General features: G+C 47.4%; 1 protein-coding gene across 2 annotated transcripts in view; it reads left to right on the top strand.

The window, feature by feature from the left end:
* PRDM11 (PR/SET domain 11) overlaps positions 1–25,534 on the top strand; it is an 87,433-nt gene that overhangs the window by 30,955 nt on the left and 30,944 nt on the right. The window contains exons 2-4 of one of the 2 annotated variants that reach the window (XM_023215786.1): positions 3,371–3,495; positions 3,856–3,959; positions 4,469–4,731. In XM_023215786.1, the coding sequence (XP_023071554.1) occupies positions 3,377–3,495; positions 3,856–3,959; positions 4,469–4,731 (486 nt within the window). In that variant the 5' untranslated portion in view covers positions 3,371–3,376. Of the gene's footprint in view, positions 1–3,370; positions 3,496–3,855; positions 3,960–4,468; positions 4,732–25,534 lie in introns of those variants that run through there. The other variant, XM_023215784.1, reaches the window with a different exon arrangement.

Below are 25,534 nucleotides of genomic sequence, written 5' to 3'. Positions count from 1 at the left end.
ATAAGTCTAATTTCATCCTACCCCACAGTGCACCTCTGCACCCTTCAGTGCCCACCCTGTCAGCATCTCTCACTACCTGCTCTGCCTGGCGGAGATCACTGGAAGAGAGCTCCATAGGGAATCAACCCCCCACGCTGTTTTTCCTGCTGAGGTCTCTTTCAGAATTGAGATTCCCAATGGGACGAGTGGGACATATCAGAGGGGCCAGTGAGATATGAAGGGGGACATTTGGTGAATATTTACTGAGGATATGCTGTGTGCTGGGCAAGGCAGAGAGTCAGCCAAGCAAGGTTTTCAGCGTGCAAAATTGAAAGAGGTCTTCACTCTCAGGTGCCAGTCCTGCAAGCGTGTGACCCTGAGAGTGAAAGCCTCCTAGTGCCTGGCTTGTCTTTCGCTAGTCTTGGCCCTGGTGCCAGGCACTGTTACAGGTGCTGGCAGTTCAATGGTGGCCTGCACCCTGCCCTTGGGGAGCTTACAATCTCTTAAGGGAAACAGATATTAATCAAGTAATCCTGCTAACAATAGATGGTTACACATGTCACACTGCCATGAAGTGTGACATGGGGCTAGGAGAGGCGTGTTTTTGGTGGCAGTTGGAGGGGGGCAGTGAGGTCTGAAGTCTGGGCAGGAGTTCCCCAGGTGTTCTGCAGGCAAGGACGCAGCAAGTTCACAGGCCCCATGGCAGGATGGAGAATGGCATACAGGTGGGGCTTGTGGAGGGCAGAGGGGCCAGAGCAAGGGAGCGCCATGAAAAGCAGTCCTCAGCAGTCCATTCCAATAAAGCCTCAGAGTTTTCAAATCACTGACTTAAAAAAAAAAATAAATCCAAGCCAATGGAGAGAATTCAAAGCCACCCCTTAATGATGTCACTAGCACTCATCTTCCTGATCAGCATTCTTTAGTGGGATGTACAGAGACTGTGCCTGGCCCCTCCACACTCGTCTGCGTCCACGGAATACAGCTATGTCTGTGATAGAATCTATTATTAGCCACATTTTCTAGATGAAGAAATGAGAACACAGAGAAGTTAGATAACCTGCTGTATTAGTCATCTCAGGCTGCCATGACAAAATACCGTAGACGGAGGCGCTTAAACAACAGCCATTTATTTCTCACAGTTTTAGAGCCTGAGAAGTCCAAGATCAGAATGCCAGCCTATTCGTTCCTGGTTGTGGCACTCCGCCTTGTGGATGGCTGCCTTCTGGATGTGTCCTCATGGTGGAGAGGGCCCTGGTGTCTCTTCCTCTCCTTATAAGGGCACCTAACCCTTATGACCTCAGTTAATCTTGATCACCTCCTCACAGCGCCATCTGCAAATACAGATACACTGGGGCTGAGGGCTTCAACGTATGAAGGGGGGTGGTGACCGTAACACCTGCCCAGGATGACACCGCCCGTCAGTGCGATTTGAACTCAGGCAGTGCCTGTCCAGTGCCCAGGCACCTAACCGCTGAAGCTGCGCCCCAGGATGTATGGTAGGGGGTACTGCCCATCCCAGTGAGAGCGCCTCAGGGCAGTGGGTGTTCAGGGATCCTTCACAAATCCATAGGGCCTTGCTCCCACCTGGCTGCAGAACTTGTGAGCTGGGGCCTGAACCCACTTAAGGGTGATCCCAGCGATTGTTCGGTAAGAGGACTGGACAAGGATACTGCATGGCGAGGCCAACCTGAAACACTTGAATCTGGGGGTTTCCAATTTACTGAGTTTCCAATTTACTGAGCAGCCATTGGGCGTGGTCTGCATGACCTTGGGCAAGTCGCTTGACATCTTCTAGGTCCCAATTCCTGTGCCCTCAGAGGTCGCAGGGGGCCATCCCACAGGCCGTGAGGTCGGCGGAGTACCCAGAGGGGGAGCCCCTGGCATAACGCAGCCAGAAGGCAGGAGAGTGGCAGGCACCCCGGTCCTGCCCCGGACCGTGCAGGTGCGGCCGGCCGCGGCTGAGCGAGCGGGTGCCCGGTGTCTGCACCGGTGGCAGCGCAGGCCCCGTTGTCGCCGCCACGCCAAGGCAGCTCAGAGGCTGGGGACACCCGCCCGGCCTCCTTGGCGCTGTCGCCCAGCCCAGGCGCCCCCTGGGCCGAATGCGCGCCGGGCCCCGTGGGAGGCCCTGGAATGGGTCCACCGCCCAGCCGGGAGCGGCCCCCAGCGGCGCCCCCTCCCGCCGCCCCGCCCGGGAGCCCGCTTCCTCCCGCTCCCCGCGTGCCCCCCTCCCGGCAGCCAGCCAACTGCGTGCCCCCGGGGCCGGCAAGAAGCCACATGCCCCCGCAAGGAATGCCGGGCCCGGCGGGCGGGGGGCGGGCGCTGGGCAGGGCCGGGCGGGCCGGGCAGGGAGCTCCCCGCCGGGAAGGCTGGCGAGAGTGGGAGAGCCGGCCCGCTCCTGCCCCGGCCGCAGCGCACACCGGCCCGAGACTGGGCGGCCACGGGGCAGGGGGCGGCGCGGCACGGCCCGGGCAGCCCTCCCCTTCCCCACCGCGCGCCCCTGGCCCCGCCGGCTCGGAGGAGGGGGCAGGCCGTCACATTTCCCCACACCCCTCCCAGTCGCCGCCGCCGCCGGCTTTGGGGCCCCGGTGGGGGGCAGGGGGCTGATTAGCCGAGGAGCAGGGGTGTGGCCAGCGGGGCCCCGGGTAGTGAGTCACACACGCCGTTCGCCCAGTCCCGGGGCCCAGCGCGGTCCCAGCCCCAGCTGCGTGCCACCCTGGCCCCGAAGAGTGTCCCCGGGCTTGGCATGAGGATCCCGGGGTGCCGAGGGAGGGGCTGAAGCCCGGCGCAGTGGTGGAGGGCGGTAAGCGGCGGGCTGGGGAGTGTCCCCTAGAGAGAGTGGGGTGGGGCTGGCGCCCTGGCTGGCCCTCGCCAGTGCCCCCAGGCCCTGCCTGTACCTGCTCTGAGCTGACAAAGGGGCCTGGCTGCGCTCCCCACAGTCCCAGGGTGAGGGGCTGCCCTGCCAGGCTCTGAGGGCCCATTCAGTCCACCCACTACCCCTTGGCCCCAGTTGGGCTTGAGTTGTTCCCTCTCTTCTCCCCTTTGCAGTTTTGCGCCCAGGTTCATATGGGATCCTCCTGCCCTTTGCCCTTTGGTCTGGGGGTCCAGGCTGTGCTTCCCAGTGCGGCCTCCTGGCCTGGGCTGCCCTAGGCCCCTGACCCCATGGGGCTGATGGCTCCAGTCGTCCCCAGGACCAGCCCGGGATGGAAATGGCATTTCCTCTTGGCCGGGCTACAGCTGTTTTTGTTGTCTGTGTTCTCAAGCGCTTCCTCTGGGGATGGCAGGGAGGGTAATCAGACTCCGCAAGACCCCCACTTGCCCTCTCCGCCACTCACCCTTCTTCCCCTATTTCTTTGATCCTCTTCCTGTGCTGGTCCCACCTCCTGCGTCCCAGGACAGAATGACCGAGAACATGAAGGAGTGCTTGGCCCAGACCAATGCAGCCGTGGGGGATATGGTGACGGTGGTGAAGACAGAGGTCTGCTCACCACTCCGAGACCAGGAGTATGGCCAGCCCTGGTGAGGCCCTTGTGTGGGAACTGGAGAGGGAGAAGTGGGAGTGGAAGGTGCCTGGGCTGGGTTGGTTGGGAACCCTGGGAAACGTTCTCACTCCTTGCCCACCTTCCCTAACCCTGCTCCCGGCAGCTCCTGGGTGCAGGCTCTAGAAAAATTCAAGCAGTGGCCTAGGGAGGTCCGTGCTCGCATCTCAATCTTCCAGTTTTTCCACCACCTCCTGCACTGAACAGCAGACCGGCTGGGACTCCTCTGCCCACCCCACATCTTCTCGGTCTCCTGGCGAGGTCCCCAACTTTTGTCCTTACTGGGCTCTCCCTCTCTGATGACTTCTTTGCTTTCTTTTCGGGCCTCTGCCCTGGCCAGCTCTAGGAGACCGGACTCCTCGGCCATGGAAGTTGAGCCCAAGAAACTGAAGGGGAAGCGTGACCTCATCATGCCTAAAAGCTTCCAGCAAGTGGACTTCTGGTGTAAGTGGAGCTTGGGGCTCTGGGCTACTCCTCCCTTCACCCCCATCGCCCCATTCCTGGCTAGAGAATTTGTAGCAATGCTACTATGATAGGTCCTCACCTGCCATATACCAGGCCCAGGTCCAGGCCTTGGTTAGTCATCATCATTAGGCATCCAAGTGGCTATTGTTGGCCCCATTTTCCAGATAGCACACTGAGTCTTGGTGAGGGTTAAGTATCCCGCCTGAGGTCCTCCAACCCAAAGGAATACGGTTGCACTTGGACTCCAAAGCCATGCTCTTTCTTCCAGTTTTTTAAAACTTGAGACAAAGGGAGCTGCTGGCCTCCTTGACATAGGCAGGCCTGTTCTTGGAGCCCCCAGGGAGCATATGGGTTATTGCTACTGATGACCCTGGGGCCTGCAGCTGGCTGTCTATGGGTGGGCCTCCTGTCAGCCCCTCTGCCTTCCCCATGGGGATCTTACCTCCCTGCAACAACTGAGGCCCTCCCTTCTCTTGCCATCCCTCCAGTCTGTGAGTCCTGCCAGGAGTACTTCGTGGATGAATGCCCGAACCATGGCCCCCCAGTGTTTGTGTCTGACACACCGGTGCCCGTGGGCATCCCAGACCGGGCAGCGCTCACCATCCCACAGGGCATGGAGGTGGTCAAGGACACTAGTGGAGAGAGTGACGTGCGATGTATCAACGAGGTCATCCCCAAGGGCCACATCTTTGGCCCCTACGAGGGGCAGATCTCCACCCAGGACAAATCAGCTGGATTCTTCTCCTGGCTGGTGAGTGTGCCCTGGGCTACTCATGGGAGAGGTTGCCAAGGAACGTGGAAGGAAACCACCAGGGGGAGCCATACTAGCCCAGCTTGGCCCCAGAGCTTTTCTAGCATCCCTTCTGGACCTGTCGATGTTGGATCTTGCTGTCCCCTGGCCCTGGCTGAGTGGCTGCAACGCTTGGTGTCCAAGGGCAATGTTGAGAGCACCCATATGGCAGTAGTCAGCAGATCAGGAAATCACCAAGCAGAACTCAGGGCAGTGTGTGTCTGGTGAACCACTGGGCGGTGTTGAACCAACGGATCTTCCAGAGTGGGTGACTCGGAGCTGGCCTTTGGGAATGCAGAGCATGACTTCCCACTTCCAAACCAGTAATATCAGGCTCTGGGCTAGGTGCCAGGGGTAAACCCTTCAACAAGACAGACATGGTTCCTGTCCTCAGGGAGCAGATGGTCTGGTGGGAAGACAGGCATTGAACAAGCAGGTACACGTGTGATGTCAGTTGCAACACAGGGTACTTTCAATAGATGGGTTGCAAAGATGAGCAAGAGGGGTTTTCAAGGGTATGAGGAGGAAGGGTTACCAAAGCAACTTTAAGGAATAAAGCTTGAGCTAGTGGACAGAGATAGGGGAGTGTGGGGTAATAGAGAAAAAACATTCCAGAGGGTAAGAAGATCCTCATTCACTACAAAAACACTTGTTGAGTATCTCCTTTGTGCCAGGCATGGTGCTGGCCCTGGAAATACAGTGGTGGGCCAGACAAGACAATCAGGTAAATCCTGCCTTCATGGAGTTCTCTGTGGGGAAGATAGAATTAATCAAAGACTAAAACAAATCCATGTCAAATTATGACTCTGAGGGTGATGGAGAAACAGCGAGGCTGGGAGAAAGTGAACAACCAGGGAAGTAATAAGGGTGGAGGTTGGAGAAGGCTTCCTGCTAGTTGAGCTGTGATTGGAGGTGAATGCCCTACCACGTGAAGATTGGAGAGGTGCCTCCAGATGCTTTGAACAGCGAGAGCAAAGGCCCTGTGGCAGGAGAGCATGGCACATCTGAGCTACTGGATGAATGTCAGTGTGCCTGGAGTGCAGCACACACAGGGGCCTGGAGGAGATGATGGAGGCATGATCATGTAGGACCCAGTGGACCAAATTAGGACTTCTGTCCTTTTTAAGAATGTAGAGGGGGAGCGGGGAGTGACTTGGTCACATTTGTGTTTTGAAAAGATGATTTTGGCTGCAGCCTGGAGAACTGATTGAGCTCAGGGGCACTGGTCAAGAATGGGTACCCATACCCCTTTCCCCAGGTAGAGCGTGTGGGAGTTCTGTAGTCGGCAATGCTGGAAGACTGCACTAGGGTTGGGGCACAGACATGGAGCCAAATGAACTGCTTTGTGAACTGTATCAGAGAGGAGAGCTCTGACTTAGACATAGACTAACTGGCTTAAGAAAGGGATCAAGAACATCTGCAGTCCCCCAACAGGTTGTTAATGGTGTCTTTCTCTGAGAAATGGAGGATGCTGGAAGGGGACTGGGTTAAGAGAAAAATCATGATTTGGGTTTGGGACTTGTTGAGTTTGGAGGAACAAGATATCCAAGTGGTGATGTCAAGTAGGCAGTTGGATATATGGGTCTTAAGCTTGGAGAGGAGGCTTGGAGATGTTGCTTAGTGAGTCACCTGTGCATGGGTGGTCAGTGGGAGAGTGGGTGTGGAGCACAGAACCTACGGAGAGTGTGCTGAGTGAGAGGTGGAAAGGCCTGTGACCAAGCTTGGAGGGACTTTAGCAGTTCATGGTCTAGAAGGGGAGCTTGATCCTGCAAAGGAGACAGAAGGTTTGCAGCCAGAGAGGTAGGAGGGAAACCAGGAGAGTGGGTGACCTGGAAGTCAGGGGAGAAGCGAGGTTCTCCAGGCCACAATGGCTGACAGTGCCAAGTGCTGCTGAGAAACCAACCAGAAAGACTGAAAAGTGTCCCGTGGATTTACTCTCAGGGAAGCCATCGGCAGCTTTAGCAAAAGCTATTATAGAAAGCAGTGGGTCTGAACCTGAGGCAATTTTGCAGCCCTGCCTCCTGTCCCTGGACATCGGGCAATGTCTGGAGACCTTTTGGTTGTCACAGCTCAGCGTAGGGGTAAGCTGCTGGCATCTAGCAGTTGGAGACCAGGATTACTGTAAACATTTTACAATGGACAGAATAGTCCCTCATAACGAAGAGTTATCTGCAGAAACCCTGCTGGAGAGTGATGGGGGTGGAACCTGATTAGCATGGAGGTGACCAGGCATTCTAGTCATTTCCTAGCAGTTTGGTTACAGATAAGATCGGAAGTGAGGAGAAAGGTAAGAGTGAGGCGGGGGTGTGTGTGGTCAAGTTTGTTCCTTAGACTAGCATCCTCAAAAAGCCAACGGGAGGGGTTCTGCTGAAGTGCTTGAGTGTAGAGTAGAGATAAGGCATGATCCCTAACCTTTTACATCACCTCACAGGGTTCACATGGAGACACTGGACCAAAAAAGGGGGTGGATCAGCATCATTCCTGTCCCTACAGGGTTAGCCCAGAGGATTAGAGCAGATAGAGGTAGTTAGGTATAGTGGGCCACATAATGGCCCCCCAAAAATATCCCTGTCCTAATCCCTAGAACTCGTAAATATATTATCTTCATGGCAGAAGGGATTTTTTGCAGATGTGATAAAGTTAAGGATCTTGAGATGGGAGCGATAATCTTGGATTATCTGGGTGGGCCCAGTGTAATCACAGGCATCTTAATAAGAGGGAGGTGGGAGGCTCAGAGTCAGAGAGAAAGAGATTGGAGGATGCTGCTCTGCTGGCCTTCAAAATAGAGGAAGGAGCCGGGAGTCAAGGGATGCAGGCAGCTTCTCGAAGCCAGAAAAGGCAAAGAAACACATTCATTCTCAGAGCTTCCCGAAAGAATGTGGCCCTGCCAACACCTCGATTTTAGGATTTCTGACTTTTAGAACTATAAAGCAATACATGTATGTTGTTTTAAGCCACTGTAGTTTTGGCAGTTTATTGGCAATTTATTACAGGAGCAACAGGAAACTCATATAGGAGGCTATTGTGTTTGTGCGGGGACATCTGCTAAAATGTGCAGGGAAGTGGAGTGAGGTGGCCTGAAATTGAGGAGCTGAGAGAAGGTGGGTTCTGCTTGGGATGAGGAGAGTTCCCGGTGCCCATGAGGTGCTCAGGGGAGCTGTCCAGAGCACTCTTGTGTGTGTGGCTCTGCAGTAGAGAGATGCTGGGATGACGGGGAAAACTAAGTATATAAAGTCATGCAGCTGAAGCCCGGAGAAGGGAGGGCATTGCCTATAGAAAAGGTGCTTGGGGAGGAGAGAAGAGGCATTTGCTTTGCTTTGGAATATGAGTTTAAGGAATCATTGGAGGGAGAGGAGTTGAGAAGGCGTGGAGCAGTAGGAGGAGACAGTAAGAAGTCTCCTTGGCCCCCTTAGCAGGAGCTGTCTCACGGGCGGAAGCCAGATTGCTGCGGATTAAGGCGTGAGTGGGAGGTGAGGAGAGGGAACCAGCAAGGGTGCATGGCTTGTTTTAAAAGTCTGGTTGCCCACTGAGCAATTATTATATGCCAGGTGCATACTGGACACCTCTGGCATCTCATACTCTTCCTCGAAACAGTCCATAGGGTGGGGGTTGCTGCCCCTCTTGTTCTGATGAGGAAACACAGGACTCCCATAGCTGGTCCACAGTAGACTTTGGGTTCCTTCAAAGATAGTGTTCCTCCACCGTGCCACCATGTGAGGACTTCCCTTATTGGGAGACATTGCTAATGGGGTGGAACAGTTAATAGCTACTCTGAGCCTGTTTTTATTATGTGTCCAGATTCAACCCAACCTTACATACACAGAGCAACTCCGGAGCACTAGGTCCTGAGCAGGGAGCTCTAGGGATAACAGGAATGCATGAGGTTTGCTCTCTGTTCTTATGGAGCTTGTGGTTCAGTTATGAGGGCAGGGGCCATGGTGGATAGGAGGGGAGGAAGCTTGTTCCCAACCAAGTAATACAGAGGCAGAGTGTTGCTTGGTGACCACAGTGCTGCAGATTGGAGATGGATCTTGTCTTGAAGGATGGATAGAAGTTCAACAGAGGAAGCCTATGGCTTCACAGCCTATTGGAAAATTGCAGGAGAAAACATTTATGACCGTGCCCAGGGAATGGCTGTTAGGATCCCTTTCTGCTGCTGCTAGAGTCTGTGCTTTGGGACAGCCCAGCTGTGGAAAGTTGAGAATCTTTAAAGCAGACAAACTTTCTCAGGTTGACTGCCTGGTACAGGTCTATGGTGAGAGGAAAGGAGAAATAGAAGGCCCTAGAGTTTGCCAGCTGGTTCTAGACTAGCTCTACCAGTCAAGAGTAGGCGTGGCCCCGGTTCAGGCAGTGGGACTGGTGGCCTGGAGGTTATTCCCTCTGAGGTTTCTTCCTAGGTCCTTAACTGCAGCCAGTAGCCAGCAGATGGGCACAGGGAGGGAGTGGTTAGAGGCTGCAAGACCATATGGAGGCTTTGACCTTTGGGAACCCAAAAGGTGAGAGACATTGAAGGCCTAGAGCCACCAGATGCTTAAAGTGGCTCAAGAAAAGTTGTGTGTGTGTGTGCGTGCGCGCGCATGTGTGTGTGTGTATGTGTGTGTTGGGCATGGGTGTTTGGGTCTCCGCTGGGGAAAAGCAGGCATGAGAAATGGCTCTGCCTACTCAGGTGATGGGTGGGCTGAATGGTGGGAGAGGACAGGGAAGGTGGGGTGAACAGTGGTGCTGATTTTTGGACCAGGATCTGGAAGCCCCACATCCTAAATAAACTGCCCTCATTTGTCAAGTCCTGTCCCAAAGCCATACTGTATATCATCTTCTTTGGACCTTCTGCCTGCCTGCAAAAGCTCTGTCCCCCATTTAGCACAACACGTTTCCTTCCATACTCCCTCAGTACATACACTCTACTCTGTAGAAATGATGGTGATGGTCATGACAAGCATAGCTGTTAATGTTTATTGAGCACTTACTATGTGTCTGGATCTGTGCTCAGTGCTTTGTAGCATAATCTCATCTGATCCTAACAACGCTCCTGTGACATAGGTATTATTCCATCCATTGCACAGCTGAGAAAACTGAGGCCTGGAGAGGATGAGTCATTCTGCACAAAGCTAAACAGCTGGTGAGTCGCTGAGCTGGGGTTCAAACCTGTGCAGTCTGACTCCAGAACCCACCCTCTCATTCCGCCTCTTGGCCCTCTAGCCTCCCTTACTTAGCACGCCTCTTCTTACCTCCTTGCCTTAGTGGACTCTATTCTACTCATTCTTCCTGCCCAGCACAAGTTCCCTCTTTGTCTTTGCTTCACCTGGAGGAAAGCTGGCCTGACTGTGGGCAAAGTGGTACAAGGTTTGGACCTGGGTCATGATGGACCAAATGGCCATTTCCGCTCCTCAACTCTCCTTCATGGCCTGGCTGACTTGTCAGGAGTTGGACACTCACCTCTGCCTGTCTAGGAAAGACATGCCCCTTCCTCTGCTTTTTCATCCCATTGGAAATTATAAATGCTGTAATTCATTGCCAAGATCACCCAGGCTACGCTCAGACACTGCAGGCCAGGAACCTTGCTGCTGGCACAAGGCATTTGGGGGTACTGTGCAGCCAGGTGGTTTGATAAAGAGACAGAAGACAGAGGAAGCCAACATAGGATTTGTTTGTTTGTTTGTTTGTTTGTTTGAGATAGAGTTTTGCTCTGGTTGCCCAGGCTGGAATGCAGTGGTGCGATCTCAGCTCACCACAACCTCTGCCTCCCGGGTTCAAGCAATTCTCCTGCCTCAGTCTCCTGAGCAGCTGTGATTACAGGCATGTAGCACCACGTAAGACTAGTTTTGTATTTTGAGTAGAGACGGGGTTTCTCCATGTTGGTCAGGCTGGTCTTGAACTCCCAACCTCAAGTGATCCTGCCACCTCGGCCTCCCAAATTGCTGGGATTATAGGCTTGAGCCACTGCACCCGGCTGCCAGCACAGGGTTACTATGTAAGTTTTTCACTCAGATGGTTGTTTGTTCCAGAAGGGATTTAGGGTAGCCTAGCAGTATACATAAAATATACCACAATAGCATATTAAAACTGTGAGAGAGAAAGAAGAAAGAAAAAGAAGGGTGGAGACCCTAAGTGGAACCAGGAATGAAGCTGAAAATGCATACTATAATGACCTCTATCTGCACTTTTAGCTATACAGGCTCCAAATCTGGCAGCCACTGGGAGAGTAGCTGGTACATTCCGTAATGTGAAAAGGACCAGGGAGCTCCTGAGGAGGTCCGCCCTTCTGGGCGCTGATAAAGAGGACACTGTGTGATGGAATTGTCCACTTCATGCCAGGTACCCTCCCCACCTGCCAGGCTGTTACCATTCTGGGGAGAAGCAGATGTGAAATGGTGTTTTAGTGTTTCCCATTTCAACCTTTATAGTAAAGTGACGATTTCTTTTAAGACTTGAAATTGGATGTGCCAGAGCTCATGGCACATCCTCCAGAATAGCATCTGAGAGACCCTGAGTGCTTGGCTAGATGAAATAAGCAGACAGTTGCAGTGCCATGACATGTGGTGGGGACAGGCAGGTGTTACCAAGTTTAGGGATGCTCAGAGAAATGAGGAGTAACAGGTTTGTCCAAGAAGAAAGAAAAGGGGCATTTGAGACAGGGTAGGTGTGCAGTGTGTGAGCATGCATGAGCAGGTGCTTTTCATGCTTGCTTGTTAATTTCTACTCTTTTTTTTTTTTTTTTTTTTTTTTTTGAGACGGAGTCTCACTCTGTCGCCCAGGCTGGACTGCAGTGGCCGGATCTCAGCTCACTGCAAGCTCCGCCTCCCGGGTTTACACCGTTCTCCTGCCTCAGCCTCCCGAGTAACTGGGACTACAGGCGCCCGCCACCTCGCCCGGCTAGTTTTTTGTATTTTTTAGTAGAGACGGGGTTTCACCGGGTTAGCCAGGATGGTCTCGATCTCCTGACCTCGTGATCCGCCCGTCTCGGCCTCCCAAAGTGCTGGGATTACAGGCTTGACCCACCGCGCCCGGCAATTTCTACTCTTTATTATGAAAGTTGCAAACTTGGTTGAAAAGTTGCAAGAATAGTGTAATGAATACCCTCATACCTGCCTCTAGATTCACCTGTTGCTAACACTTTATACCCATTGCTTTATCTCTGTCTGTACACACACACACACACACACACATACACACACTTTTTTTTCTTTCTTTTTTTCTTTGAGATGGAGTCTCACTCTGTCATCCAGGCTGGAGTGCAGTGGCGTGATCTCAGCTCACTGCAGCTTCCACCTCCCAGGTTCAAGCAATTTTACTGCCCTGGCCTCCCAAGTAACTAGGACTACAGGCACACACCACCACGCCTGGTTAATTTTTTAGTAGAGATGGTGTTTCACCGTGTTGCTCAGGCTGGTCACGAACTCCTGAGCTCAGGCAATCTGCCTACCTCAGCTGCCCAAAGTGGTGGGATTACAGGCATGAGCCACTGCACCCAGCCACATGTTCTTTTTTTTTTTTTTCTGAACTGTTTGAGATATAGTTACAGAGACATCATGATACTTTACCTCTAAACACTTCAGCCAAATTCCTAAGAGCAAGGTGTTCTTCTATACCAGGGTGAACAAACATTTTTTTTAAAGGCTACCTGGTAAATACTTTAGGCTTTTAAAGGCTACCTGGTAAATACTTTAGGTAAATACTTTATGCGCAGCGTCTGTCATAACTACTACACTCTGCCATTGTACTGCAAAAGCAGTCATAGATGATACGGGAATGAATGGGTGTTGCTATGTTTCAATAAAACTCTATGTGAACACTGAAATTTGAATTTCATATTATTTCAAATGAAATTTGAAAGTTATAGAAATGAAATTACATAAAAACGCATTTTTTAGTCATTAAAAAAAAAGGTAACACCATTCTTAGCTTGCAGGCTATATAAAAACAGATAGTGGGGGCTGGATTTGACCTACAGCCATAGTTGGCTGACCCCTGAGCTATTTAACCACCATATAATGATTCCACCCAAGAAATTTAGCATGGATACAATACTGCCTCAGCTATAGTTCATATTCAGATTTCCCCAATTGCCATTAGTAACATTCTTTGTGGTTTTTTCCCCATCCAGGACCCGTGCAGGTATCACACATTGCATTTAATTGTCACATTTCATTAGTCTCCTTTATTCTAGAAAAGTCTCCCCTGTATTGTTTTTTCTCTTTATAATATTGATACTTTTGAAAAGTTCAGGCTAGTTGTTTGCATAATGTTCTACAGTTTAGATTTGTCTGATTGTTTCTTCATGGTGGATTCAGATTACAGCTTTTGGGCACAGGCAGTATTAGGTCTCTCTCACAGCCTGCCATCAGGAGGCACCTGGTGGCAGTCTGTCTTGTCTTTTACTCAATGGTTTTAACAACTATTGGTGAGTCTTGCCTGTATCAATTATTATTCATGGTTAAAATGATTTTTCTATTTTTTCTCTTCTACATTTATTGACATTCTTCTGTTTAAAAAAAATAGTGCTCAACCTTCACCCCCACTCAATCCTCATTTAAAGCTATTTTTAGCTATTCATATGAACATGAATTCTTTTTTTATTTAATGTGTTGGAGTCCATGTCTGTCATTATTCATTTTGATGTTTAAATTGCCCTAGATTTGATCAGTGGGAACGCTTTCAAAGTGGATCCTTGTTCTTTCGACACATCCCCATCATTATTTTAGCACTGTTTCCTTACTTTCTGGCACAAAAAGATATTCCCACTGTCTCTCGTAGGAGCTGTGATTCCTTTTTGGGAAACGGTGTTTAGGAGCCCAAATCTCTGAATGGTAGGTGTGCAGTTGCTACTGGGGTGTCCTTGCTTCTAAGCTGAACTAGGTTTTATCATTATTATTGCTATTATTATTATTTTATTTTACTTTGAGTTCTGGGATACGAACCTGCAGGTTTATTACATAGGTATACATGTGCCATGGTGGTTTGCTGTACCTATCAACCCGTCATCTAGGTTTTAAGCCTCCCATGCATTAGGTATTTGTCCTAATGCTCTCCCTCCCCTCACCTCCTATCCCCCAACAGGTCCCCGTGTGTGATGTTCCCCTCCCTGTGTCCATGTGTTCTCATTAGCCAAACTAGATTTTGAGGGAGGGATGGATGAGTTGATGCAACTGTCCTACCATGTCAGAAACTGAGGGAACACAGCATAGCAGTGGTCATAGAATTTACAAAGGCCCTGGGGCACATACGTAACAGTCAGGTGGGGATGGTATTAATATTAGGGTATAACAGAGGTACCGAGTGTGCTTAGAAGGAAAAGTGGAAGATGAGATTAAAGTAAAAGTCACTTTTCTTGTGTTCTCAGATGCAATGGATCATAAAACATGATTGATTCAATATCAGCTTTTCCAGGAGTAAAAATGAATACCTCAATCCGAAGATTCTGAATATCAGAAGCATTAAATGGGCTCAGCTTGTGTAGCTGTTTTATAAATGCTGGTAGTTTAGTTATTGAATCACAAACCAAACCAAAGATTTCCCCAGGAAAATGTAATATGCTCGTGAACCAGTTCTGGCTGGAGCCAAGTCTCTAAATCTATTGTATCAGAGCAAAAGTAGAACATGAAAAATTATTCTGAACCTGTATAATATTTCCAGTACAGACCAGCTCCTAACCTGACCTCCTCTATTTCTTGGCTCTCCAGTCCATTCTACTGTAGCTGTGTTTCTCATACCTGAACAGTGTTAAGTTCAGGTGATTTTTAATGTTCCTGGAGTCTTAATGTTACATTAATTTCATTTTAATGTACTTAAAAAGGTATAAACATACAACTTGGTAAACACAAAGTATCTTGTACTTATAACTTTTAAACAACTGTAAAGCCAAAACAAGTTTACACATATAGAATGAACTACAAAAACCTCAACATAATACACATTAACAAAATCATTCTAATGGGATAGTTGATGACGTGTCACTGAAACAAAATTGCTATTTGTAAGGCGAATATCGTAGACTCTTTACTGAGATTACTGTGATTACTGAGACACAGCAAGAGTCTTTGGAGTTTGGAATGTCTGTACTTTTGTGTGCAGTGTGATACCTTTACTTTCCTACTGTTTGTCTCTATTTGAAACACTGGGAAATCTTGTATGTATGTATGTATGTATGTATGTATGTATGTATTTAGAAGTGGGAACTTACTCTATTGCCCAGGCTGAGTGCAACAGCAAGATCATAGCTCACTATAACCTCAAACTCCTGGGCTCAAGCCATCCTCCTGCCTCAGCCTCCAGAGTAGCTGGGATCACAGGAGTGTGCCATCATACCCATCTATCTTTTGTTATTGCAACTGCCATGATGTGTCTTGGCCTTTTCTTTGCCAGAGTGCAACATTTACATGTTAAGTTTATATCTGTTCTTTTTTTGTTGGCTCATAGCAAGTAGTCATAATTGGGGTTGTATGGTCAACTGTTGGGTTAAAACAAGCTACCTCAAAATCCAGTGGGCATAGAACAAGGGTCAGCAAGCGTTTTCAGTAAAGGGCTAGGTAGTGAATATTTTAGGTTTTGCAGGCTATACAGTGTCTGTCTCATTGACTCAATTCTGCCATAATAGTGCGAAGGCAGCCATAGGTGTGCCATGTTCCAATAAAAGTTTATTTATATATACTGAAGTGTGAGTTCCATATAATTTTCACATCATGAAATATTGTTTTTTCTCTTGATTTATTTTCAACCATTTGAAAATCATTCTTAGCCTGGTGGGCCATGCAGAAACAGGTGGTGGGCTGGAATTAGCCTGCAGGCCATAGTTTGCTGAGCCCTGACATAGAACAACAATCATTTACTCTTGCTCACGTATGGGCTGGTCAGCTGCAGTTCCTCATTTCTACTTGTGTATCTGCTGATTGGCTGCAGTTTGGCTGATGTAGCTGGGCTTGCTGGGCTGCCCAGCCTCCAGTTGCTGGGGAAGCTTGGCTCCTCTCTCTGGAGCCAGGTCTGCTCCAGACGCTGGGATCATGTCTGCTCTGGGCCCCAGCTGAAGGAGCAGGGGCTCCCTGGGGAAGCTTTTCTACATTTCGAGACTTTGCTTATATCATGTTTGCTAATATCTCATTGGCCACATCAATTTCATGGTTGCACATAAGGTGAAGGAGCAAAGAAGTGCAGGATGCCTGTTAAACAGTCTAGTTCAGAATCATGTGGCAAAAGGTGATAGGGACGGCTGAAGAGCTGGGGCCAGGGATTCAATCTGACACGGATGCCACCTCAGCCATAAATGCAGTCCTCTTGCGGGTGCAGAAATCTCATGAGGATTCCCGCATATTGATTTTTTAAAATGAAAACATGGAATTAAAAATTCTTAGAGAGAACATTCAGATCCTGATAATATATCCGAAGACCCTAGTTTGAGAGACACTAATGTTTAGTAAGCTTCCTGGTTTTGCCACAGAGGATTTGGGGTTTCTTGGTGTTTGAAAATTCCCCAAGGAGAGGTCTTGTTGAACTATGCTCTCTGAACCTAATTCAGCACTCCAAACCCCAGTGGGTCCTCAGAAGATGCTAGTTAGGGTTGATGAGCAACAATAACAACAATGATAGTAGCAGCAATGATAGCTGCTGCTCACTGAGTACTAAATGATTTGTATATCTCATAACAGTACTGTGGGATAGTTATTATCTTCTTTTTAAAGATTGGGAAACTGGACCTTAAAAGGCCATGTTGCTTATCTAAGGTTATACAGGTCATTTATGGGGTCAGGACTTTTAACTAGATCTCCAATTTATCATATCCAGGCCTCAGATGTTAATATCTAGAATGCCTTCCTGGCATCCCATTGCTGGTCTTCCCACTCGCATGGAAACCTGTTTCTTTAGGGATCAGTGTTCAAGCATAGGATATGTAGGACATAAGATCGTTCCCTTCTCCTTGTTTGATTGATAACAATGAACCTTTGGCAGATTTTATTTTTTAACAGCTTTATTGAGATATAATTCACCTACTACATAATTCACCCATTTAAAATGTATGATTCAATGATTTTGACTATATTCACAGATGTGTGCAACTATCATCACAGTCAATTTCATCAAATCCTGTATCCTCTGGCTGTCATTCTCCTCTTCCAATCCCCCTAACCCACATCTTCAACCCCTCACCCCCACCCATTCCTAGGTAACCACTAATCTACTTTCTGACCCTATAGATTTTTCTATTCTGGCCTTTCACATAAATGAGATTATATCATATGTGGTCTTTGTGACAAGATTCTTTCACTTCGCTTCATGTTTTCAAGGTTCATCTGTGTGGCAGCATGTATCATTCCCCCCCACCTCCGCCCCACCATTTTTTTTCTGAGACAGCGTCTCTCCGTGTCACCCAGTCTGGAATGCAGTAGCTTGATCTTGGCTCACTACAGCCTCTGCCTCCCAGGTTCAAGTGATACTCCTGCCTCAGCCTCCCAAGTAGCTGAGATTACAGGTGTGCACCACTATGCCCAGCTTGTTATTATTATTATTATTTTAATTTTTTTTTATTTTAGTAGAGACGAGGTTTTGCATGTTGACCAGGCTGGTCTTGAACTCCTAGCCTCAAGTGATCCGCCCACCTCAGTCTCCCAAAGTGCTGGGGTTACAGGCATGAGACACCACACCAGGCCATATCATTCCCTTTTATGGCCTAATAATGTTCCGTATCTTGTTGATCTCTTCATCCATTGATGGCAGTCTCTGCCTTTTGGCTGTTATGAATAATGCTGCTATAAACATTTGTGTACAAGTTTCCATACAGACACGTGTTTTTATTTCTTTCAGCATAATACCTAGGAGTGGAATAGTAACTCAAGGTTTCATCATTTGAAGACCTGCCAACCTGTTTTCCAAAGCAGCTGATCAATTTTGCTTTCCCACCAATTGTATATGAGGGCTCTGATTTATCCATATTCTTGTCAACCCTTGTTTTTCTCTGACTTTTTTATTCTAGCCCATCCTAGTGGATGTGAAGTGATACCTTATTGTGAAGCATTAGAGTTTTGCTCCGCTTTTTTTCTATCTCTTATTCATTTCAGTGGTTATTTGGGGAGAGCTACCCGTGATAGATGTGCATATTGTGTACTCAACAGCTCCATGGGGTGCCTTTCATGTCAGCCCTGTTAATTATGTTCTTCTGCCAGGTTAACTTGGAAGACTCTTCCAATCTGCAGCATGATACTTAAAGTGTGTTTCTATCTGATTTCTCTCTGGCTCATTCCAGTTTACATTTTTGCTGCCCCCTAGATAGGCAGCAAACTCCTGATCCAGATACTCCCAGATCTCTCTCTCACCCTTGCCCAAGACCATTCATAAAAAGGCATAACTAAGAGAGGGAATTCAGGCCAGTCTGCTTGACAGCTGCTTCTCTAGTTCTTCCTTAAGGGCCCAAACTGGTACTCAGAATGCTGCTGCCTTTCACCAGGAGCCTGACTCCTTACCAAGGAGAGCGAGGCTGTGTGTGGTCAGGGTAGCAGTGGTTGCTCCTGAGACTAGTCCATAGTCCTGGCACCTTTTACAGGCAGAAAAGAGGGACTTGTGAAGGGAAGAGCTGTCTGAGTTGGTTATAGGCTCTGTTCCTAGATTCCAATCCTGGCTCTACAACTTGCGAGAAATGTGTCTTTGGGCTGCTCACCTGTTCTCTCGCAGGTCAAGTGGTTTTATCCATAAAATGAGGATGCACAGTCTAATGGAACACACCCCTATGAGTTGTTGTAAATACTAATGCTTGTTGCATGCCTGGTACTTAGCATGTGATGAGCATATCACAGCCAGCTTTAGTATCTACAGTTATCGTCAGGTGGGTTTCGGGAATGGTTGAGGGTGGGAGGTGAAATCAAAGTATATAAAACCTGGATGTGGAATTTAGGATTGTTTGTCAACATGCCTCATTAACCAGGTCTCCAGAGTCATTTTAAGCATTAAAAAGAAGGAAATTCTGCCATTTGCAACAACATGGGTAAACCTGGAGGATGTTATGTTAAGTGAAATAAGCCAGACACAGGACAAATGCTACCTGATACCACTTATAGAAGGAATCTGAAATAGTCGAATTCATAGAGATAGAGAGCAGAATGGTAGTTTCTAGCGGCTGGGAAAGAGGAAGTAGGGAGGTATTGGTCCAAGGGTATAAAGTTTCAGTTATGCAAGATGAGTAAGTCCCAGAGATCTACCGTACAGCGCAGAGCCTATAGTTTACCGTATTGCATACTTAAAAATTTGCTAAAAGGGTAGACCTTATGTTAAGTATTATCACAATAATAATAATAATAAGAGCAGAGGAATCTTTTGGAGGTAATGGATATGTTTATATCATAGTTTGTGGTGATGGTTTGACAGGTGTACACTTATTTCCAAACTCATCAAGTTAGATATGTTAGATACATACAGCTTTTTGTATGCCAGTCATACCTCAATAAAGTGGTCTAAGCAGAAAAGAAATTTGAAGAAAGGATGAGTTCATGTCCTTTTTAGGGACATGGATGAAACTGGAAACCATCATTCTGAGCAAACTATCACAAGGACAGAAAATCAGACACCGCATGTTCTCACTTATAGGTGGGAATTGAACAATGAGAACACTTGAACACAGGGTGGGGAACATCACACACTGGGGCCTGTCGTGGGGTGAGGGGAGGAGGGAGGGATAGCATTAGGGGATATACCTAATGTAAATGACGAGTTAACTGGTGCAGCACACCATCATGGCACATGTATACATATGTAACAAACCTGCACGTTGTGCATATGTACCCTAGAACTTAAAGTATAATAATAATTAATAAAAGGAAGTTTGGATTAATAAAAGGAAGTTCTCATTTCCTTATCAGTTAAATTAGGGAAGATGGTTTAAATCATGGTTATTGAGCTTTCTTGATTCACCTAGGAAGTTATACTCATGTGCCAATGTTCACAAAATGCACACATTTTAAGGGATGCCCCCTTCCCCAGACACCAGGTTAGAAACCTAGTGCCTGGATAATCTCAGATGCCCTCGTCTAGCTTGAGTATTCTTCACTCCGTGTCTGTGGCCATAGCAGAGGCCAGAGTTCAAGTTCAAGTTCAGGTTATATCTCAGGTCTTCAGTTAGCTGAGTTGGGGAGTAGCTATAGAAAAGAGGTGATGCCATCTGCTTCCTGGGGCCTGGGGGAGGAGCATTTGAGGTATGCCAAAGTACTTCATCAACTGTGAATGGCTTCACCAGTCATTTTTGTAACTACTTTGCTCTATGAAGAAATGCAGGATTGAGAATTAAGAATGCTTTATGGATTCAGTGAATTCCTAGAAAGTTGAAAACAAATCAGGTTTTTGAAAATCCATCCCTGCAGCATCTGGTCATGACACCATTTAGAGGCACCCAACAGTGAATCTTCAACTGGGGCAGGCAGATGTTCTGTTGCAAAGTGGAGCATTCTTCCCTATTAAAAGGCCAACCTGCAGATAGCAGAGTTGCTCAGAGGCAAAACTGGAAGCTCAAAGAGGGGCCCAGAAGAGTCCTGGTTGATTCTGGGTTTCAGGAATGGTTGAGGGTGGTTAATGGAGTCATTAGGAAAATCTTGGGGCTAACATCCATTGCTCTACAAAGTGGTTAGAGCATGGACTGTACTGTCAGAAACCCAAGTTTAAACTCCAGCTTGTCGTGGAAAATTCCTTTGTGGCCTCAGGCAAGTTACCAACAGCCCTCAGCCTCAGTTTTCCAATCTGTAAAAGGAGGATAATCATAGTAGCTGTGAAAGTTAATAGTTTATCAATACTTGACACAGTGAAGGTACTCCATGAGGGTAGCTGTTAATGAGGTTTTGTTTTTATTTTTCTTTATTAATTATTACCATGGTCTGAAATAGCATGTGGATCCACCTGGACCATGCTTGGCCCAGGGAGTCAAACTCCATGCTTTTATGTTACTTTTCTGAGCATCCCTCAATCTTCATTTTAGACAGAACTTTGAGGTCATTTAGGTCAGATTTCCACTGAGTGAGGAAGTCCTTTTTTCAGCCTCCCTACTAGCAAATCATCCCCTGGTTGAACACTCACAGTAACAAGAAGCTCACCACCTCACAGGGTGCTTGTCCTATCTTAGGACTCTTCTGCATGTTAGACCATCACTTTTTGTGCTGAGTTCAGGCCTACGTCCCTCTAGATACATGCAGGTTCTAACCATCCTGTCCCCACGACATGGTTGTCCTTCCCACATCTGATGATGATGGCTCTGCTTTCTCAGGCCTCTTCTTCTCCAGGCTAAGGGAGCCTCTCACCATGCAGGTTCCCCAGGTTATCAGCCTGGTGCCAGGTTATCAAAGGCCTTATATCACAATGCTCAGAGTTTCTGGGCTGGTCCAAAGTACTGAGTTCAGAGGGACCAAGGAGTTGACCTTGAGGGAAAAGGCAAGGGAAGACACTAGGAGACCAGTATTCTGGGGGCTGGTCCTGAGCATCTGGCCCTGCTGTCACTCCTGGACCCATGTCAGTCCCAGAAGTGGAAGCCCACAGCCTGATCTCTACTCAGGGTGGCCTGGGCTCATCAGTGGCATATAAGGTGGTCCACAGGCCCTGCAAGATCCTGCCTGCCCTGTACCCTGTGCCTAGGGCACCATCTCTCTCTTCTCTAAGATCTCAGCTTAGATTCCACGTCCCCAGAAAAGGTCCTCAATAGTTTCCCAGGTCCAGGGCTCCAGCTCAGAGATCCCATAATCCCACATAATTCCCCACCATGGTACTGGACATGCCATATCACAGTGACCTCTCTTCTGTGTCCCGCTAGGCTATGAGCTTTCTAAGAACAAAGACACTCTCTGCCTGGGTCAACATTTTATCCCCAAACCTGTCACTGTGCCCACTCCCTCCATGATGTTTGTCGGTTGAATGAATGAATGAATGAGTGAATAAATGCTTGATTTGAGAAAATCCTGATTGGTGGGAAAGATAAGCCAAAACTCAGAAAAGCTCTAGACCTGAATCCAGCAGACAGAGGTCTCAGGCAGTTCCTATGTCCTTCACAACCCTCACCTAGGCCTCTCTGTCCAGATGAAACTGCCAAGACTGATTATAACTTGGTGTTGATGCACAGGCCTCCCACCACCCCAAATTAGTAATAACTAATATTTGAACTCTTAATAATCTCAATTATGATCACAACGCTAACAGTGACCATTCACTGAGTGTCTTACACTTTCATTATGACAGCAGTGCTACAAGGTTGGTTTTTATCCAATTTTGTAGATGAGGAAACTGAGGCATGGTCAGCAAATATCTGTCCAAGGCCATTCAGCTTGTGTGCAGTGAAGCTGAAATTCTAGCCAATTCCTCTGGCTCCATGGCAGTTACTACCCTCCATGTGCTCCTACTACTGGCTGTAGGAACTAGAGATGCTTCTCTTTTCCCCCAGGAGACAGGGGAGCAATCAGAAATGATAATGTAGAGGGAGTAGTGTTATGATAAAATCCAGGGTTCTCTGAGACTCCAGGGGAGGGTCCCTGCAGACTGGAGCATCACTTGGGGAGACTGCCATGGAAGGGGAAGCCTGAGTTGCATGTCTTCTCTTTTTAGTTTTCTGAGATTTTTAAAACACAAAGGCAGTATAGTCTCATAGGCAAATTAAGCAAAAGCATCCCTGCTTCCCTCTTTCCTCCCCTCTAGCGTAACAAGAGTTGAGATTTTGATATGTATCTCCTAGAATTTGTATGCTCATGTAAACATGCATAGTGGTGTGCTGATAGATGTTTATAACTGATGGTGATGGTGATGGTGATGGTGAGGCTATGTGCCAATTTCCATGGTGTAAATGCTCCCCCCATGGCTGATTTCAAACTTCTAGCATGAAATCAGTGAATGTGCAATTGGGAAGAAATATGCAATTGCAACTATTGTATGGTATTTCTACTCTGCAGCTACAGTAGAGGCCAGTACCCTCAAGAGCATAGAAAATCATCAGTCAAATGTAGTAAAATAATCGGGAAGTGGTTAAGTTTTGAGTATTTATTGCCTTTTAAAAATATGTCATTTATTGAATTGTAAGTTTATATCATTTAGTTTTTCAGTAATGACTGTGTTTAACAGCTGGTTCACAAAATTCCTGAAAATTTAACAGTTGGCTCCCAGTGAGTATAAGCTGGCTCCGGCATAGAACTCATTTCATTTTTACTAAAATCTTAACATTTTTTAATTTTTTCTTCTTTATTCCTGCCTGCCTTCCTTCCTTTCTTGTTTCCTTCCCTCCTTCTTTCCTTCTTTCTTTCTCCTTTTATTTTATTTTCTTTTCTTTTAGAAACAGGATCTTGCTTTGTCACCCAGGCTTGTGTACAGTGGCACAGTCATGGGTTACTGCAGCCTCAAACTGTTGGGCTTAAGCAATCCTCCTGCCTCAGCCTCCTGAGTATCTGGGACCACAGGCGTGCACTACCACACCTGGCTAATTTTTTAAAAAATTCTTTGTAGAGACAGGGTCTTGCTATGTTGCCCAGGCTGGTCTCAAACTCCTGGCCTCAAGCAGTTCTCCGATCTTAGCCTCCCAAAATGATGGGAATACATGTATGAGCATCACACTTAGCCAATTTTTTCGCCTTTACTTGCCTTTTACTTAAAAGGCTCTTCATCCCATCATTCTTTCATTCAATCAGTATTCCACCATGTGCCATGCCCTCCCTGTGTTAGGAACCAGGGCCACCACTGTGATCAGGGCAGCCACGTGCTTTTGCACTCACTGGTTTACAGTCTAGCCAGAGAAGCAGTCAGTTACCAAATCAACAAGTAGATATCAACAAAATGCTCACTGCAATTAGGGCTCTTAAGGGAAGTTACAGGATGATGTAGCAGAGATAATGCCATGATAGGCCAGGGATATGGAGGTTGAGGTGAGGCCAGGAAGAACTTCCTTTAGGGTCAAGGCTAGGGAAGGCTTCTTCTGTGGAGCTCACATAATCTGAGACCCAAAAGCTAAGAAGGGACCACATATTCAAAGCTTAGTGGGAAAAAATTGAAAAACAGTATGTTCACTTGGGTGCCATTTCTGTAAACTTTACACACATGCAAACAGTCCTGTATGTTGCTCTTTGAAAAGTCCTTGTGTCATAAAAATGGGAAGGCTTCCCACCATCTCCAGGATTGTGGTTACTCTTGCAGGGAGGAAGGGAAAGAGAAGAAGTTGGAGGCAGAGAGGGTCTTCCACTGCATCTTAGCATTTTCTTGAAGCAAAAGGAGAAAGAGGCCTGAGACAAATATAACTCGTGTTAATTTTTGTTGGCTTTAGCTGATGGGCACAGGGTTGTCAGCTGCATTCTTTATAATTTCTGAATGCTTGAAATATTTCATGATTATTGTCATTTTTAAGGGTAGACAAAAGAGGCTCTAGGCGGTGGAACCAACCAATGTTAAGGCTCACCCTCAGGGCATTAAGGCTGCAGAAAAGTGAAAAGGGAGTGAGAGGCCCAGGGTAAGCTGGGGGGCCGGCCTGTAGGATATGAAGGCTGTGACCATAAATATGAGTTTTATTGTAAGTGCAGTGGATGCCATTTTGAGCTGGTGTGGGACATGATCTGATTCACATTGATAAAGGGCTTCTCTGCTGCTTTGAAGAGAACAATGGAGCCTTATGAATGGCACCAGGTTAGGTAGGAGTCTAGGCATGGTGACCATCCATCTGTTTCCCATCTCCCAGGAGTTCCCCCAGGCTCTGCTTCACCAAGTCTTCAGGGAACCAACCCTGATCTAGCTCATGTGTCAAAACTTATCAAGTTGTACATTATATGTCAATGATGCCTCAATAAAGCTGTTAGAAAGGAAAAAGAAGGAACATGTCATTATGAAAGAGAAAGAGGCAGGATGTATAAAAGTGTGGACCTGAAAAAAACTAATTCAAAATTATGGGAATGAAAAATATTCATCAAAATAAAGGTACTCATTAAAAAAGAAAACAAAGAAAGCTGGAAAAACCTCAGTAGATGAGAGAAACCCTGGATTAGACATAGTCGAAGAGATAATTAGTGGACTGGAAGAGAGTTCTGAGAAATTTTTCCAGAGAGTGCCCAGAATAATAAAGAGAAAAATATGGAAGAGTAGTTAAAAGACATGGAGGATATATTGAGCTACTCCCATACATGTTTGTTTGTTTGTTTGTTTTTGTTTTTGTTTTGTTTTGTTTTGAGACGGAGTCTTGCTCTGTCGCCCAGGCTGGAGTGCAGTGGCACGATCTCAGCTCACTGCAAGCTCCGCCTCCCGGGGTCACGTCATTCTCCTGCCTCAGCCTCCCAAGTAGCTGGGACTACAGGCACCAGCCACCACACCTGGCTAATTTTTTTTTGCCATACATGTTTAACAGAAGTTTTACTGAAAGAGAATGGAGAAAATGACTGAGAAGCTGTACTCAAAAGCCTAATGACTGAGAATTTTCCAGAATTGAAAAAGATATGAGTCTTGAAGTTGGAAGGTGTTCATCAAGTAATAAGGAGGATTTCAGGAAAATAAATCTTCACTTCAAAACCATATAGCAAAACTGCAGAAAATCAAGAGTAAAAGGAAAGTCTTAAAATTTACCACAGATTATCCACAAAAGAACAACATTAGACTGACAGCTGTTGCTTTTGTGCCAATGGCAGTCTTTTTAGCAATCTTCAGAGTGCTGAAAGAAAATAAAACTTAGCCTAGAATTTCATACCCAGCTGAACTCTGATTAAAGAGTGATGATGAAATAAAAGAGAAACCAGCCCAGCTTCAAACCCTGAGGCTCTTGAACATTTAGAGGTTAGGGAGAGGAGGAACCCTC

Source organism: Piliocolobus tephrosceles, chromosome 13, assembly GCF_002776525.5.
Source record: "Piliocolobus tephrosceles isolate RC106 chromosome 13, ASM277652v3, whole genome shotgun sequence".
In the NCBI taxonomy this organism is placed as follows: Eukaryota; Metazoa; Chordata; class Mammalia; order Primates; family Cercopithecidae; genus Piliocolobus; species Piliocolobus tephrosceles.
The sequence above is the reverse complement of the archived record's forward strand: the minus strand, read 5'-3'. Positions and strand labels throughout refer to the sequence as shown.